General features: G+C 43.5%; 1 protein-coding gene across 2 annotated transcripts in view; it reads left to right on the forward strand.

The window, feature by feature from the left end:
* Nucleotides 1–18,679, forward strand: part of Faf2 (Fas associated factor family member 2) — a 65,485-nt gene that overhangs the window by 18,774 nt on the left and 28,032 nt on the right. Inside the window, exons 2-4 of one of the 2 annotated variants that reach the window (XM_045152744.1) lie at nt 7,274–7,342; nt 12,555–12,689; nt 18,141–18,217. In XM_045152744.1, coding sequence (XP_045008679.1) covers nt 7,274–7,342; nt 12,555–12,689; nt 18,141–18,217 — 281 coding nt within the window. Of the gene's footprint in view, nt 1–7,273; nt 7,343–12,554; nt 12,690–18,140; nt 18,218–18,679 lie in introns of those variants that run through there. The other variant, XM_045152745.1, reaches the window with a different exon arrangement.

Here is an 18,679-nt window from a genome sequence, read left to right on the forward strand (position 1 = left end):
GTGTGTGTGTGTGTGTGTGTGTGTGTATGTGTATGTATGTATGTTTTGATCACTTCCTTAGCACTAGTTTCTTTCTACCTCCCTCATATATTTGTTGCAGTTCCTGTGCCAGCATTTCTCCAAGGAGCTCTGGTTCTTTTTATTGGAAGATAGTATTAGAGAACAAGACCTGGGCCTGGGTGTTTGTAGGGCCTCTCACTGCACATATGTGTAGTGTAAGCTAAGTTTTCTACAAGTAACCATCTGCACCCTCTTTAGTTACCTTGACATGAGTTGATAGAGATCTCTCCAGCTCTGTAATCCAGTGGTATAGCCTCCTGAGATAGTTGTAACCTCCCTTCAGGAGTAAAACTGGCTCTTCCCTCTATCATGTACTTACTCAGTTTCTCTGTGCACATACAGATGTAGTGGCTTCAGTTTACTATATGCCCATGGAAACAGCCTGTCAACCAGAGAGGGCAATTCCTTTTCCCTTTATTATAGACTCTGCTCACTTAGGTCAGTGCTTTTCCCCTTTCCCTTATTCCCTTCGATGTATTTGCTTCATACATTTGTAACACAAATACACAAACTACATATATTTTCATCATAGTCTGTGTTTATCCAAGGATGCTCTGGTCTCTTAAGTTGTTTCTCTCTTTTCTCTTTCTTTTGACAGGGTCTTATAGTATAGCCCATCCTGGCCTAGGGCATGTGGTCCTCTTGCCTCACAGTCTCTCTAGTGCTGGGATTATAGGTGTGTGTCACCACACACAACTTCCTCAATGTTTTCTTAAACTTACATACATTGAAGTTCACTCTGCTGTGAAGTTTTGTGGTGGGGTTTAGTAAATGCATTGTCACATATCTACCTGTCTCAGATTTTTTGCATGTTCCTCTGCCTGGAATCCTCTTCCCACATAATTCCCTATGGCTAGCCCTTCAGTTGTCATAGGTACCTCTCTGCTCTGGGGAGGCCTTCCTCCAGCATTCAGGCTGAAGGACTCTCAATAAAATGTCATTTTCTGTTTGATATTTTCTTCTGTGTTCATGTGTCCTTTGTTTTGGTCAGTCCCTCTGCGAGGGAGGAAGCCATTTCCACAAAACACTCTCTGCTCCATTTTAGGATTGTACATTAATACCATGGGTTTCCCAGCTAGGCTGTACATTAGAATCAGCTGAGGAGTTTAAAAGCAGCAACAAGCCATATTGTTTCCTGGGCTTTTACACTGACCAGTTGTTTTACAGTGCTGAGAGTTGAATCTGGGCTTTTCAGGTGCTAAGCAAGCATTCTGCTACTGATCTATGTCTCCAAATTTGTACTTTTAGCAATCATCCTAGAATCACAACATTTGGAATTTAAAAACCCGCATGAGACCAAGAGTATTAGAGCTCAGTGGTAGTGTGCTTGCCTGACATACATGAGGCCCTGTGATTGATCCCCAGCACAACAAAAGAAATCTGAACAAATTCAGTGTGTTGATAGGCATTGAAATTCTGTGATAATTTTACTTTATCACTATGATATTTTAAAAATATTTTTACTCCAGGCATGGTGGGTGCATACCTTTAAGCCTAGCACTAGAGAGGCAGAGGTAGGAGGATCACCATGAGTTCGAGGCCACCCTGAAACTACATAGTGAATTCCAGGTCAGCCTGAGCTGAAGTGAGACCTTACCTCAAAAAACCAAAATGAAATTTTTTTGTACTTTCTTATTATTACTATTTGCAAGGAGAGAGAGATTGCAAGTGTGGGTGTATCAGGGCCTCTTGCTGCTGCAAGCGGACCCCAGATGCATGTACTATTTTGTGCATCTGGCTTTACATGGGTACTGGGGAATCAAACCTGAGCCAGCAGGCTTTTTAAGCACATGCTTTTAACTGTTGAGCAATCTCACCAGCCTAGTCATTAAGATTTTTCTTTTCTTTTTTTTTAAAAGATATTTTATTTACTTATATATTTATGTATTTTTTTTGCAAGAAAGAGAGTGAGAATGGGTACTCTAGGGCCTCGAGCCACTGCAAACAAACTTCAGACGCATGTACTACCTTGTACATGTGGCTTACATGGGTACTAGGGAATCAAACCTGTCCTTAGGCTTCCCAGGCAAGTGCCTTAATCGTTAATCTATCCCTCCAGCCCTTGTTTGGTTTTTTTTTTTAAATTTTTGTTTTTTGGGGGTATGGTTTCACTCTAGGCTGACCTGGAATTCACTATGTGGTCTCAGGGTGGCCTTGGACTCACAGCAATCCTCCTACCTCTGCCTTCCAAGTGCTGGGATTAAAGGCATGCGTGCCTGGCTCTTTTGGCTGTTTTTTTGTTTTGTTTTGTTTTGTTTTTGTTTGTTTCATTTGGTTTTGTTTTATTTTAAACTTTTTTTCTCTTGAGGTAGGGTCTCAGTCTAGACCAAACTGACTTGGAACTCATTTTGTAGTCCCAGGCTGGCCTCAAACTCACTGCAATCCTCTTGCCTCCCAAGTGCTGGGATTAAAGGTGTGGGCTACCATGCCTGGTTTATTTTTAAATGTTAGAAAGTCATGATGGGCTTCTGTAATCTCAGCCTGCTGACACAATCCTGACGTGGGAGACAGAGGTGGGAGAACTTTCTAGAGCCTTGGGGTACATGCAACAAAGAGTAGCAGAGGCAGAGAAACCCTGCTTCAGGTGGACAAGAGATAACTGACCTGGAAGTTGTCCTCCAACCTCCACACACATGCCAGTGGCATGAATGTGCTTTTATTTTGTGTTTTTTTTTTTTTTAGTTTTCTACTGTGCAAGCACAGGCAGTTTGGTACCATTATTAGGCTCATCCATGACCTACCCCCTTCCCATTGGCCCCTCCTTGTTGAGGTATATGGGTCATGCATTGTGGGGTTAGCCCACAGTTACTGGTATGATATATGTCTCTGTATATCATGACCCAACATGTGGCTCTGACACTCTTTCTGTCCCCTCTTGTGCAAAATTTCCCTGAGCCATGTTGGGTTCATTTTTGGTCTGCTTCAGTGCTGAGGTGTTGGGGCCCTCTGAGGCTCTGGCTCTCTGATTTGGTAGGCGTTGATTTTTCTCTGTGTTGGTCTCCTTCCCCCTTGTGCTGGTATCCAGTTCATCAGGAAAACAGCACCCTTGCTTGTTTCGCCAATTTTCCTTAGTTTCAGTCAGGACTCTTTTGAGGTATGATGGGGTGGCTCTCTCCTTAGGATCTGCATCTATCTTTTCTTCCCTGGGATTTGCAGGGCAGCTAGGCGGTTGCCATCTTGGCTGGAAGTCTGGTTGGTTTTTTGAGGTGGGGTCTCACTCTGACCTAGGCCGACCTGGAATTCACTATGTAGTCTCAGGGTGGCCCCAAACTCATGGCAATCCTCCTACCTCTGCCTCCAAAGTTCTGGAATTGAAGGCGTGCCACCACGCCCGGCTCCACTTAACATCTAATTTTAAAAAGGTTTTAACAAAAATGAAAGCATGGCCACATGGACACCATGCTGAATGAGAGCAAGCATGTCATGCTGGGGGAGAATCTTGAGAACAGACTTTGCAGCAAGAGCTGTAACCACTGAGCTACCTTCAGCCCTACAGATGGCATCTTAAAGATAGATATCCTCTGCATCTGGAACAGATACTTGGCGTTTTCAGTTCTGAATTAGTGAAGTCTTCCTGTACGTATACACCTACCTTCAATATTTTCAGTGGATTTTCTTAGTGTTATTGATTAGAGATTTTGTTGTTGTTGTTGTTTTGAGGCAAGGTCTCACTCTAGCCCAGGCTAACATGGAATTTCCTATGTAGTCTCAGGGTGGCTTTGAACTCATGGTGATCCTCCTACCTCTACCTCCCAAGTGCTGGGATTAAAGGCATGTGCCACTACACCTGGCAGATATTTTGTTAAAGGTAAAATCATCCAAATAAATATTGGTTTTCCCTAAGTATTTTTTTAAATTTGTGGTATGCATGTGTATATGCATTTTCATATGTGTGGGCACCCTTCTATGTGGGTATAGAGGCTAGAGGCTGATACCAGATATTTTCCTCAGTTACTCTCCACCTTTTTTAAAAAAAAAATATGTTTATAGGATTTGTGCTTTCTGTGGGCCCTGGGGCCGAGATCTCAGCCATGGTGAAGATCTCTGGCGTGTTAGGTACTCTCCTTATGCTTTCTGTGACACTTCATGGTCTAGCTGAAGTCTCCACATCCTATACTGCAGTCTGGCTTCAGGTCAGAGTGAGCCGAGCACCTCCAATGGAGAGCCTGCAACCTCAGCCTAATAAGCCCTTTCTGGGGTACAGCTGCCCTGTCTCCTTCACCAAGCGGATTTCTTTGAGTTCCTTCATCTCCTCACTTACTGTGGCATCAGGGTGCATGTATACCCGCTAGCCATTCTCATTGAAAGCACACTCACCTATGATTCGGCACAGTTAAATGATACTGGTCACATCCCAGTGTCATGCTACTTTCACAGATTGTTTCCAGTTTCCTTTGTGATGAAACAGAGAGGAACTAGGTTGAGTATAACAGGCCAGTGGGACAGAAATGCTCAATGTCATCAGAACTTGAACACATGGGAATCCAGCCAGGAGTGTTCCCTCGGAACAGTTTGCTCCCTTTGGACCATGAACGTTGGCTTCCTTCCCGTGTCGTGTAGGAATTAAGCTGTGCATTCCAGATGATGCAGGAGTCAGGCAATCCCATGCACTGGCTGCTCAAGGATTTCACTGCCCCTCAAGAGTGGGACTAAAGCTTTGGAAACTGGCTTTTATAATTTTTAATAGGATTGTTTAAAAAATTTGCCATGCTGTCCATATTTATGAACACTTTGGGTGAGATCAAGGGGTTCCTGGGATTTTAATTCATTAAATAAAATTTGGCACACTTAAAACAAACATGTTTACATATCTTTATGAGAAAGAGGAATGGAGAGATGGCTCAGTGGTTTAAATGCTTGCCTACAAAGTCTACCTGGATTTGATTTCTCAGTATCCATGTAAAGCCAGATGTACAAAGTGGTGCATACATCTGGAGTTTGTAGTGGCTAGAATCCCGTATACAGGTTCTCTGTATATATCCTTGGAAAGGCATAAAAGAGTGAGGGAGCACACTTGTATATGGGTGCATCAGGGCCTCTTTCTACGACAAACAAACTCTACATATATGTGCCATTTTGTGCGTCTAGCTTTACGTACAATCTTGGGAATTGAACCCAGACAGGCAACCTCTGCAAGCAAGTGTCTATAACTGCTAAATGCTAAATACTCTCTCCAGCCCTACTGTTTGTTTTTTTTTTTTAGTTATTCATATTTATTGGGGGGGGTGCAGATAGGAAAAAAAGAATGGGCACCCCAGGGCCTCCAGCCACTGCAAACGATCCCCAGACACATGCACCATCTGTACATGTGGCTTACATAGGTCTTAGAGAATCAAACCTGGGTTCTTTGGAGGCAAGTACCTTAACTGCTAAGCCAACTCTCCAGTCCCCCACCATGTTTTTTTCTTTTCTTTTCTCCCTGCCCCCCCCCCCCAAGGTAGGGTCTCATTCTAACTAAGGGTGACCTGGAATTCACTATGTCATCTCAGGGTGGCTTTGAACTCATGGCAATCCTCCTATCTCTGCCTCTCAAGTGCTGAGATTAAAGGCGTGTGCCTTCACACCCAACTCTCCCACCATGTTTTTGAGACAGTATCTCACTGAACCTGGAGCTCACTGATTGGCCTGTAAATCCCAGGAATCCTCTTGTCTTAACCACCAACCAGAGCCCTGGGATTGCAGTTACACACTTCTGTGCCTAACTTTTATGTGAGTGCTGGGGATCAAATTTAGGTCCTCATGTTTAAGTGGCAGGGCCCTTACAGAATGAACCATCTCCCCAGCCCTTCCTTCCTTCCTTCTTCTTTTTTTTTTTTTTTTTTTGGTGAGGTAGGGTCTCAGTGTAGCTCAGGGTGGCCTCAAACTCAGGGTGATCCTTCTACCTCTGCCTCCTGGTGCTGAGATTAAAGGTATGCACCACCTCTGCTAGCTTCTTTTTTTTAATATTTAAAAATTTTTTTGTTTATTATTTTTATTTTTTTTTATTTGAGAGTGACAGACAAAGAGAGAAAGAGGCAGAGAGAGAGAGAGAGAATGGGCACGCCAGGGCCTCTAGCCACTGCAGACGAACTCCAGATGCGTGCACCCCCTTGTGCACCTGGATAACGTGGGTCCTGGGGAATTGAGCCTCGAACTGGCGTCCTTAGGCTTCACAGGCAAGCGCTTAACCACTAATCTATCTCTCCAGCCCTTTTTAAATTTTTTTTTTTGGTTTATTTTTATTTATTTATTTGAGAGTGACAGACAGAGAAAGAGGCAAAGAGAGAGAGAGAATGGGCGCGCCAGGGCTTCGAGCCACTGCAGACAATTTCCAGATGCATGCGCCCCCTTGTGCATCTGGCTAACGTGGGTGCTGGGGAATCAAGCCTTGAACCGGGGTCTTTAGGCTTCACAGGCAAGCGCTTAACTGCTAAGCCATCTCTCCAGCCCTTTTTAATTTAATTTGTTTATTTGCAAGCAGAGGATATAGAAGAGACAGAGAATGGGCATGCCAGAGCCTGCAAATGAGCTCCAGATGTATGTGCTCCTTGTGCATCTGGCTTATGTGGGTCCTGAGGAATTGAACCTGGGTCCTTTGGCTCCTCACGCAAATGCCTTAACCCCTAAGACTCCTCTCCAACCCTTTTTTTTGTTTGTTTTATTAGAGACAGGGGAAGAGAGAGAGAGAGAGAATGGGTGTGCTAGGACCTCTAGCCACTGCAGACGAACTTGACACGTGCCACCCTGTGCTTCTGGCTTATGTGGGACCTGGAGAATTGAATGTGGTCCTAGGCTTCGCAAGCAAGCACCTTACCTGCTAAGGCCTCTCTCCAGCGCCCACCCACCTTTACTTTTTTATTTTTTTCAAGGGAGGGCCTCACTCTAGCTCAGGTTGACTTGTAATTGACTCTATCTCAGGATAGCCTTGAACTCACAGCAATCCTCCTACCTCAGCCAGTGCTGGGATTAAAGGTATGCGCCACCATGCCCAACCTCCCCTCCTTTTTTTTTTTGGAGACAGGATTTCATGTATCCCAGGCTGGCACAATCAAGGATGACCTTGAACTTCTGATCTTCTTATCTCTACCTCCTAAGTGCTATGCCACTGTGCCTGGTTTATATGATGCTGGAGACTGAACCAAAGGCTTTGTGCATCTTGCCAACCACCCTACCATTTGAGGTACATTCTAGCATTCCAGCCTGCTTCATTACTTGTTATTTTTATCCTTTTCAGGATCTGACTGGTATAGAATCTATGGATCAATGTCGACATACCCTGGAACAACATAACTGGAACATAGAGGTATATGATTTTTTCTTAAGCTTTTTTCCCCTCTGGTCACAGGATGGAATTATTTATTTATTTATTTATTTTGGTCTTTCGAGGTATTAGGTGTCACTGTAGCCCAGGCTGACCTGGAATTCACTATGTTGTCTCAGGGTGGCCGTGAACTCAACTCACAGTGATCTTCCTACCTCTGCCTCCCAAGTGTTGGGATTAAAGGCGTGCCCAGCCACTGTCCTGGCTTCAGGATGAAAATTTGTGTGTGTATGCTTCTTCTAGCTTTCTGTCAGCTGGTCTACATGGAGGAGGTTATCAGCTCAGTTCCAGCAGGATTTTCTCAGTATCCTTGCAGCCCAAGTATGTGGAGTCTTCAGCAATAGGGTCTTACCATCTATTCCTGGTGGGAAACCAAGGGCCTCAGCAATGGCCTATAATGTTTTGGGGGCATCAGGGATCTCCCTGGCCAATAACTAACTGGAAGGTATCCCATCCCTGACACTGAAAATTTTTGTATTGACCTTATCTTTTTAAATATTTATTTGAAATCAGAGAGAGGCAGGGAGGGAAAGAATGGGCGCGCCAGGGCCTCCAGCAACTGCAAACAAACTCCAGATGCATGTGCCATGTTGCGCATCTGACTTGACATGGGTACGGGGGAATTGAACCCTAGTTGTTAGGCTTTTCAGACAAGACCCTGAAATACTGAGCCATCTCTCCAGCCCCCTTCATCTTATTTTTTTGAGACAGGGTCTCTCTCTGAGTCTAGAGCTCACAGAGTTGCCTATGCCAGATGGCCAGAAAATCTCAGGGATCCTATTTCTCTTTCCCATGTGCTGGGATTACATGTGCTCACCACCACCAAGTACAAGTTTTTTTTTAAAAGATTTATTTATTTATTTATTTATTTATTTATTTATTATTATTATTTGGTTTTTTGAGATAGGGTCTCACTGTAGCTCAGGCTGACCTGGTAATCACTCTGTAGTTTCAGGGTGGCCTTGAACTCATGGCAATCATCCTACCTCTGCCTCCTGAGTGCTGAGATTAAAGGTGTGTGCCACCACACCTGGCTTTTTAAAAAAGATTTATTTTTATTTATTTATTAGAGACAGAGTGTTGCAGTCAGGTTCGCATTGCTGGTGGAAATCACCCAACCAAGAATAGTTGTAAAAAAAGAGGTTTATTTTGTCTTACAGGCTTGAGGGGGAAGCTCCATGATGGCAGAGAAAACAATAGCATAAGCAGAGGGTGGACATCACCCCCTGGCCAACATCAAGTGGACAATAGCAATAGGAGAGAGTGTCAGACACTGCCTCCAGGAGGCATTAATTCCCAAATCTCCATCAGCTAGGAACCTAGCATTCAGAACACCTAAGTTTATGGGGGATACCTGAGTCAAGCCACACACACACACACACACACACACACACACAGAGAGAGAGAGAGAGAGACAGAGAGAGACAGAGAGAGAATGGGCATCCAGCCTCTCTAGCCACTGCAAACGAACTCAGGATGCATGCGCCATCTTGTGCATCTGGCTTTCTTGGGACCTGGAGAAGTAAACCTGGATCCTTTGGCTTCACAGGCAAACACCTTAACCACTAAGCTCTCTCTCCAGCCCTTTTTAAAAATTTAATATTTATTTATTTGAGAGAGAGAGCAATAGGGAGAGAGAAGCCAGGGCACTGTAAGTAACTACAGATGGATGCATCACCACGTGCATCTGGCTTATGTGGGTACTGGGGAATAGAATGTGGATCCTTAGGCTTCACAGGCAAGTGCCTTACACACCAAGCCATCTCTCCAGCCACATGTACAGCTTTTTACATGTGTTCTAGGATCCAAATTCAGGTTCTTATGCTTACACAGCAAACACTTCACCAACAGCCATCTTCCCAGCCCCCTAAAAAACTTATCTGTTTCTATATCAACAATCTTTTCCCATTATGGATAGGGAACTATTGCTGTTGTTTACAGAATTATGAATTGATTGCTTTAGAAATAAAGGTATGGATCCAGGCGTGGTGGCGCATGCCTTTGATCCCAGCACTCAGGAGGCAGAGGTAGGAGGATCCTTGTGAGTTCCAGGCCACCTTGAGACTACATAGTGAAAGAGTGAGACCCTATCTGGGGAAAAAAAGAGGTGTGAAAATATGAAAATTCATGAAATCATAGACACATGATGACGAAATCCATTCCTATAGTGTCTGTCCTAATATATTTACTTAATTTTGTATGTGTGTATGATGTATTTTGATCATGTTCATTCCCACCACCCACTCATTCCCCTTCTGCTTCTGCTCATTTCCTTTATCCCAAGTCGTCCTTGTCCTACTTCCATGTCTTTTTTCCGTGGTGACCCACTGAGTTAGGGTGGTTCACATGAGCAGGGATGAGGAGGGTATTTTTAGAGCATGGCAGCTTACCAGTAGCCACACCACTGAAGAAATATTCTCTCCCTCCCCCAGCACCCATTAACTGCCAATAACTCTTGAGGGAAGTGGGGTGGTGCCTCATGAGCCCCTTTCCCATCCATGATTGAGTGTTGATGAGTCCTATCTTGTAAAAATCTCATGCAGGTGACTACAGACGTCATGTATTCCTGATTGCGCTATCCGCATCATATCCTGAAGAGCTTTCCACAGCATTCCTCCCCATCTTCTAGCTTTTATGTTCCTTTCATTTCCTCTTCTCCAGTGTTCCCTGGGCCTTGGATGAGCCATTTCGAGCTAAGCACTCAATCACTTGTACTCAGCACTTTGATCTGTTAGGAGTCCCTGCATTAAACACTGCCCACTGGGAAAACAATCTCTGATGAAGGCTGAGAGCAGCACTAATCTATGGGTATAAACATGAATATTTAGAAGACAATCTGAAAACAGTGTCCACTTATGTGTGTGTCCCCTTGTGCACATGTGCAACATTGGGCACTTGTGTCATTGTGCATCTGCTTACATGGGATCTGGACAGTTAAACTTGAGTCCTTAGGCTTTGTAGGCAAGTACCTTAACCACTGAGCCATATCGCCAGCCCTAATGTTTTTTTTTTTTTTTTTTTTTAGTTTTTCAAGGTAGGGTCTCACTCTGGTCCAGGCTGACCTGGAATTAACTCTGTCATCTCAGGGTGGCCTTGAACTCATGGCAGTCCTCCTACCTCTGCCTCCCGAGTGCTGGGATTAAAGGCGTGCGCCACCACGCCTGGCCCTAATGTATTTTTATATATATTTAGTTTTTAATCAGATACCAGATTTTTTTTTTTTAGTTTATTCTTTTGTATTTTCCAAGTAGCCAATTGCAAGTTGCTACACAGTTCTTTTGTTTTTCTTACTTGTCCATGAAATTGGTTACCATTTCATGACACCATCAGTAATACTTTTGATGCCACATCTGTGAGGTTAATTGCTCTGAGAGCAGTCCAATAGAACAAAATCTCCAGGAAAGCTGTTTTTCTTCAACTTTGTTAGCTACTGTGTTTCCAGCATGAAACCTGTTTTTTGTCTGTTTTTTTTTTTTTTTTTTTTTTTTTTGAAGTAGGTTCACACTCTAGAGGCATGTGTGCCATCTGGCTTACATAGGTCCTGGGGAATCGAACCAAGTTCCTTTGGCTTTGCAGGCAAACGCCTTAACTGCTAAGCCATCTCTCCAGCCCGCCCCCGCCCTCCTTCTTTCCCTCCCTACCTGCCCCTCTTTTTTGAGATAGGGTTTTGTTCTAGCCCAGGCTGAACTGGAATTCACTATGTAGTCTCAGGGTAGCCTTGAACTCGAAGTCCTATCTCTACCTCCCGAGTGCTGGGATTAAAGGTGTGCAATATCATACTGGCAATTGAGTGACAGTATTTTTTTTTTTTTTTTTTTTGAGGCAGGGTCCTACTCTAGCCCAGGATAACCTGGGACTCACAGTGTAATGGCCCAGGCTGGCCTCAAGCTCATGATAATCCTCCTGCCTCAGCCTCCCAAGTGCAGGTATTAAAGGCATCAGCCACTGTGCCCATTTATACGACATTATTTTATTGGACATGTTGACATATGGCTGTTAGAATTTTCTTATACAATATTTTATTTATTTGTTTGTTTTATTTTGGTGGGGATGGGCATGCCAGATCCTCTAGCCACTACAAACGAACTCCAGATGCATGTGTCACCTTGTGCATCTGGATTACATGGGTACTGGGGAATCAGACCTGGGTCCTTTGGCTTTGTAGGCAAGCAACTTAACTGCTGAGCCATCTCTCCAGCCCCTTTTGAAAAAAATACTTTTTAAGCTGGGTGTGGTGACACATGACTTTAATCTCAGCACTTAAGAGGCAGAGAGGTGGGAGGATTGCCGAGAGCTTGAGGCCACCCTGAGACTACATAGCGAATTCCAGTCAGTCTGAACTACCCTATCTTGAAAAACCAAATAAATAAAATCTATTTTATTTATTTGTTTGAGAGATAAAGAAAGGGAGAAAGAGAACGGGCATGTCAGGACCTCCAGATGTATGTTCTCCTTTGTGCATCTGGCTTACATGGGTCCTGGGGAATTGAACCAGGGTTCTTTGACTTTGCAGGCAAATGCCTTAACCACTAAAGGCATGTGCCACCACACCCAGCTTTCATTTTAAACTATATGAATAAGCTGTTTATCTTATGTTACATTAAAAATCTATATGGTATGGCTTGAAAGGATCTTTTGGCCCTAGATTTACTTGTAATGAGGATGACTTGGGACTTCTGATTCTCCTGCCTCCACCTCTCTAGTACTAGAATTAACTGCTGCACTTGATTTATGTGAGCTGGCCATCAAACACAAGGCCTCAGGCGTGCTATACAGGGTCTTTACCAATTAAACTACATCCCTGGCCCTGAATATTCAGATCTTAAATCTGAGCACTATTTCTCCTTCATTTTGCCATGAATGGAGTGACTTTTTACAGCTTTGGGGCTGGGTTCAAAGCGCTGTGCACACTGTGTTCGCTGTGGACTTTTCTTGGGGTTGTACAGTAAACGCCACCTCTTCCAGACACTCTGAATAAAGCATTCTATTTGAATAAACATAGTGTGCTTGCTACGTAAATGGTATTACTAGACAGGTTTCCTGGTCCCTTCTACCATGTGTGAGTTCTATTTGCTTCTCAGTATAGCAGATTGAAATGTCCCTCAAGACACACTCATCAGGTGACCTTTGTGTAATAACACCCTATGTTGAGAGCGCATCACTGAAGCTCTTGCTGTTCTGTTTTCCTTCTCAGGCTGCTGTGCAGGACAGACTGAATGAGCAAGAGGGTGTGCCGAGTGTGTTCAATCCACCTCCTTCTCGACCCCTACAGGTCAATACAGCTGATCACAGGATCTACAGCTATGTTGTCTCAAGACCACAACCAAGGGCAAGTTAACTTTGTAGCTAGTATTTCTCCCATTTTCATAAATTCATTCACTTGTTTTATATTGATCTCCATGTGACGTTAGGGAAAAATATTTAGAATGTAGACATCAGTGGTGTATGCTGACTCCTTGATTTCTTTTTTTTTTAAATAAATTTTTAAAAAAATTTTTTTGTTTTTATGAGGAAGGGTCTCACTCTAGCCCAGGCTGACCTAGAATCCACTCTGTATTCTCAGGGTGGCCTTAAACTCACAGCGATTCTCCTATCTCTGCCTCCTGAGTGCTGGGATTAAAGGCGTGCACCACCATGCCCGGCTAAAATAAATCCCCCCCAACTCCCCCAGGTAAGGTCTCACTCTAACTCAGGCTGACCTGGAATTCACTATGTATTCTCAGGGAGGCCTCGAACTCACGGTGATCTCCTACCTCTGCCTCCCAAGTGCTGGGATTAAAGGCGTTCACCACCACACCTGGCTAAAAATTTTTTTTTAAATAAATTATTTATTTATTTATTTATATTTGAGAGTGACAGACATAGAAAAAAGAGGCAGAGAGAGAAAGAGAGAGAGAGAATGGGTGTGCCAGGGCCTCCAGCCACTGCAAACGAACTCCAGACGCTTGCACCCCTTTGTGCATGTGGCTAACGTGGGTCTTGGGGAACTGAGCCTCAAACCAGGGTCCTTAGGCTTCACAGGCAAGCACTTAACCACTAAGCCATTTCTCCAGCCCTAAAAAAAAAAATTTAAGGGAACAGGGTTGTTATACCCAGTAGGCCTGTTTATCTTTTTTAAATTTTTTTATTTGAGGGAGAGAGAGAATAAGAGAAAGAGAAAGACAGCAATAAAGGGAATGGGCACACCAGGGCTTCCAGCTACTGCAAACAAACTCTAAATGCATGTGCCACCTTATGCATCTGTGTTACGTAATCCTGGGGAATCCAACCGAGGTCCTTTGACTTTGCAAACAAGCTCCTCAACCGCTAAACCATCTCTCCAGCCCTTATTTTGATTTTTATTATTATTGACAACTTCCATAATAGTAGACAATAAACCATGATAATCCCCCCTTGATTTCTTAATGTATTGTAAAAAGAAACCATCTAGTTTTTCTGTTCTTTGTTAATTATTTGGAAAGTGATTTTGGAGTACCTAAGTAGGTTAATTCACATTTCTAAAAGTGCCATGGGTTTAATAGAGCTCCCACTCTTATATTTTAATTGCATTTTAACATTATTTATTTGAGAGAGAGAGAAAGAGGTAGATTAAAAAGAGAGAGAGAGAAAGAGAAAATGCACCAGGACCTCTAGCCTCTGCATACTGACTCCAGATGCATACGCCATCTGTGCATCTGGCTTTATGTGAAATCGAACCCTGGTCCTTGGGTTTTTCAGGCAAGCGCCTTAACAGCTGAGTCATCTCTAGTCCCCCACCGTGTTTTTTTTTTTTTTTTAATTTGTTTATTTGCAAGGAGAGAGAGAAAGAAGGGGAATGAGAATGGGCACACCAGGGCCTCTAGCTGTTGCAAAGGGACTTCAAATACATGTGCCACTTTGTGCATCTGGTTTTACATGGGTACTGGGGAATCAAACTCGAGTCGTTAGGTTTTATAGGCAGATACCATAACCGCGGCGCCATCTCTCCATCCCTTGTTTTTTTGTTTTGTTGTTATTTTTGTTGTTGTTGTTAGTTTCTTGTTTTGGGACAGGGTGTCCTCATGTAACCCAGGCTGGCCTCAAATTTCCTTTGTAGCCAAGAAGGACCTTGACTTCTGATCTTCCTGCCTCCCCTTTCTGAGTCTGGGATTATAAGCATGTACTAGCACACCTGGTTGATGCAGTGCTGAAGATGGACTCAGGACTTCATGCAAGCTAAGCCAGCGCTTTGCCAGCTGAGCCCTATTCCCCACCTCTTTGGTTTCTTGTTACGTCACTCTAGTTCAAACTGGCTTGCAATGTCACTTCCCCTGCTCTCCTATTATGTCCCCCATGCTGGCATCAAATTCTTGACCTTTTTGTCTCAGTACCCCCATTTATAATTTGTTTTCTCACAGTCTAGTTAGGGAAGCAAGATGTGCATACCAATAATGAACCCCAAAGAATTTCTTATAGTTTTTCTTTCCTATCCTTGGGTAGTTACACTCACCTCTTACATATGCACTTAAAATCAAAGAAGCCAGGTGTGGTGGTACATGCCTTTATTTTATTATTTTATTTATTTATTTGAGAAAGAGAGAGAGAGAGGGGGGGAGAGAGGAAGGGAGGGAGGGAGGGAGGGAGGGAGGGAGGGAGGGAGAAGGGTTGGCTGGGCCTCCGGCTGCTGCAAATGAACTCCATGTGTGCCCCCTTGTGCATCTGGCTAACATGGGTCCTGGGTAATTGAACCTGGGTCCTTTGGCTTTGCAGGCAAATGCTTTAACCGCTAAGCCATCCCTCTAGCCCTGTGCACGCCTTTATTTAATCCCAGCTCAGGAAAGGCATTGGTAGGAGGATTGCTGTGAGTTCAAGGCCAACCTGGGACTACAGAGTGAGATCTAGGTCAGTCTGGGCTACAGTGAGACCCTACCTTGAAAAACCAAAAAGAATTTTTAAAAGGAAGGACAGCATTTAACCCTGGAGCAGTTAAAAAATATTCTATCATCATACTTAAAAAAAAACAAACAACTGCTGGGCATGGTGGCATACACCTTTAATCCCAGCACTCAGGAGGCAGAGGTAGGAGGATTGCTGTGAGTTCGAGGCCACCCTGAGACTCCATAGTGAATTCCAGGTCAGCCTGGGCTGGAGTAAGACCCTACCTCAAAAAACCAAAAAAGAAAAAAACAACTTAAGCCAGCCATGGTGGTGTACGCCTTTAATCCCGGCACTTGGGAGGCAGAGGTAGGAGGATTACCATGAGTTCAAGGCCACCCTGAAACTACATAGTAAATTCCAGGTCAGCCTGGACTAGAGTGAGACCCTACCTCGAGAAACCAAAAAAAAAAAAAAAAAAAAAAACACAAAAACAAAAATCTTTATTTATTTATTTGAGAGAGAATGGGCATACCAGGGTCTCCTGCCACAAATTCCAGACGCATATGCCCCCTTGTGCATCTGGCTTACGTGGGTCCTGGGGAATCAAACCGAAGTCCTTTGTCTTTGCAGGCAAAGGCCTTAACCACTAAGCCATCTCTCCAGCCCAATCATCATCACACTTTTTATAAAGTACTTAATGACTCTAAAGTGAAGTTTAGAGCTGTGTGTGGTGGCGCACACCTTTAGTCCCAGCACTCTGGAGGCAGAGGTAGGAAGATCACCGTGAATATGAGGCCACCCTGAGACTACATAGTGAATTATAGGTCAGCCTGGGCTGGAGAGAGACCCTACCTTGAACAAAAGAAAAAAAAATGGAGTGTAGGCCAGATGTGGTTGGGCACTTAGAACCCTATCTCAAAAAACCAGAAAAAAGAAAAGCAGACAAAAAATAGTGTGGAGGGAGGAGAATCATGAGTTTGAGGCTAACTTGGGAAGCAGTAGTGACACTGGGTCTCCAAATAGATAAGTAAATATAGAGCTTAACTACACCCTTATTTTTAGGGGATACATTCCAAGACACCCCTTCCCCAGGTGATGCTTGGAACAGCCAATACTATTGAACCTTAAAATTAATACTGCTTCCATCTCAGCTAAGCACTCACTATAACTTTCAGTTCAAGGCACACTAGTTAAAACTAGTACAGATTTCTTTCTTTTATTATTTCTTGGTTTTATTGCCATAGATCTTAGCCACCTTCACATGTGATCTGTTTCTTTGTTTAGGTTGAGAATTTTCACCTTCTCACTTAAAGGGAGCACTGTGTGATTTCCCTTCAACTCTCTGAACCCCAGCCTCAGAGCTTTAGTGCTTTGGGTTCCTTACCAAGTCAAACAAGGGTTACTTGGACACAAGCGCTCCAGTGCCTTGACAGTGTAGCTCTGCTACCCCAAGATGCCCCTAAGTGAGTAATGGGCAGGTAGCATGTACAGAATGCTGGGCAAAGGGGTGAGTCATATCCTGAACAGGATGGAACAGTCTCTTACAAAATTTCCTCACACTACTGAAAAAGCAGCTTGGAGTTTAATTTGTAATTTTTTGAGGGGTGTGGTGAGGTAGGATCTCACTCTAGCCCAGGCTGACCTAGAACTCACTCTGTAGTCCCAGGTTACCTTGAACTCACAGTGATCCTCTTACCTCTCTGCCTTCCAAATGCTGGGATTAAAAGCATGCACCATCATGCCCAGCTAATGTAAATTGTTTCTAGTTTTCATTTAGTGGTTTCAACGCTCAGTTGTCTGTAGGTAACTGAAACTGGAGAAAGTGAAACTTCAGATAAAGTGGGAGGACTACTGTGGGTTGGGGGTATTCTGAAGTAGAAGATCCAGATTCTGCTGGTCATGGGGTCTGCCTGAACTTCCAGCCTGGAGGCAGCCTGGACTACAGTACAGTTTCCTAAAGCAATAATGACCCTAGGAGTAGTAGTTTCCTATGTGCTCAGTATTTCCTCAGCTTGCTTAGAATTTCACTTGATATTTGAGACCTAATTTCAGAGATGCAGCTTTAGAGCTTAGGGTCTCAAGTTAGCACACAGTGGGCATGAAGCAATGTTTTGTAAACTCAGGAACCCTGTTTGTATATAAAAACAGTAAAAATATTGCTAATAATTGGTGTTATCTCTAAGATTAGCTATTTGAGGTTTTGTCACTGTAGTAATTTAATTGTAGCTTATATACAAATGCCCAAGCTGGCTGGGCATGGTGGTTTACACCTTTATTCTCAGCACTTGGGAGGCAGAGGTAGGATGATCTCTGAGTTCAAGGCCAACCTGGGACTCCAGAGTGAGTTCCAGGTCAGCTTGGTCTAGAGTGAGACCCTACTGTGGAGGGGAGGGGAAAGCCCAAGCTAATCATGGTTATCGTTTTTGCTATTCTTTGTACTGTATTTTGGAGGAAAGAATGAATATTTATTTGGGAGGGGTGTGCAATTGAACTTGACAGTGAATTTAAGAAGTTGTAATAGAGGTCAGATGTGCTGGCACATGCGTTTAATCTTAGCACTGGGGAAGCAGAGGTAGGAGGATCCTTGTGAGTTCAAGGCCACCCTGATACTACATAGTGAATTCCAGGTCAGCCTGGGCTAGAGTGAGACCCTACCTTGAAAAACAAAACATGTTGTAAAGTGTTAAGGTGATATAAGACAAAAATAATGTGGAAAAAAAGAAAAATGGTTGTATTAGTTAAAGTGAGATTAAAGGCAGTAACATTTAAGGATGAGTCAGCCAGAGAGAGGGAACTGTATCACAGAGGGAGAAATCACAGGAAAGGACCAAAAAAAAAAAAAAAAAAAAGAAGGTAAAACAGGCTTGGATATCTGGACTAGCTATTTTTTGAACTGTTGGACATTGAGAAGATGGGGTCTCTAACTTTGTTTTTGGAATTTCAGGGGCTGCTCGGATGGGGTTATTACTTGATAATGCTTCCATTCCGGTTTACCTATTACACGATACTTGATATATTTAGGTATGTACCTCTGTATTTATGCACTAATAGCCATAGAGTAGTCTTTGAAGCTGAAATTTCAGCCAGAATAAGTTTTATTCTCAATTTTGACTTATCAGTTTCTTGTTAGATGAATATTCTTCCTGAGCTGTCTTTACTTTAGTACAAGTATCCTCAGTTGCTGCATGGTGGCAGGCGCTTGAGACTGGAACAACTTTTGTCTTGCCCAATGTTTACAAGAATCCAATCAATCTGCCTGGTTTATTGGTCTTTCCCCTCCCCCACCATGTTTGTCACCTCTCTATTTCCTAGTTAATCACCATACCCTTTCCTTTGTAACTACCATTGTCTCCTAACTTCATAGTCCTTGGAACTTTTGCCCTAAACTACTTCTCTGACTACTGACAATCCCAATAGACTACCTTGTTCCACTTTGCCATAGGTTCCTGTAGTTGGCATCTCTGTAGACAGTGTTCTGTACAT

Source organism: Jaculus jaculus, chromosome 6 (assembly GCF_020740685.1).
Source record: "Jaculus jaculus isolate mJacJac1 chromosome 6, mJacJac1.mat.Y.cur, whole genome shotgun sequence".
Classification (NCBI taxonomy): Eukaryota; Metazoa; Chordata; class Mammalia; order Rodentia; family Dipodidae; genus Jaculus; species Jaculus jaculus.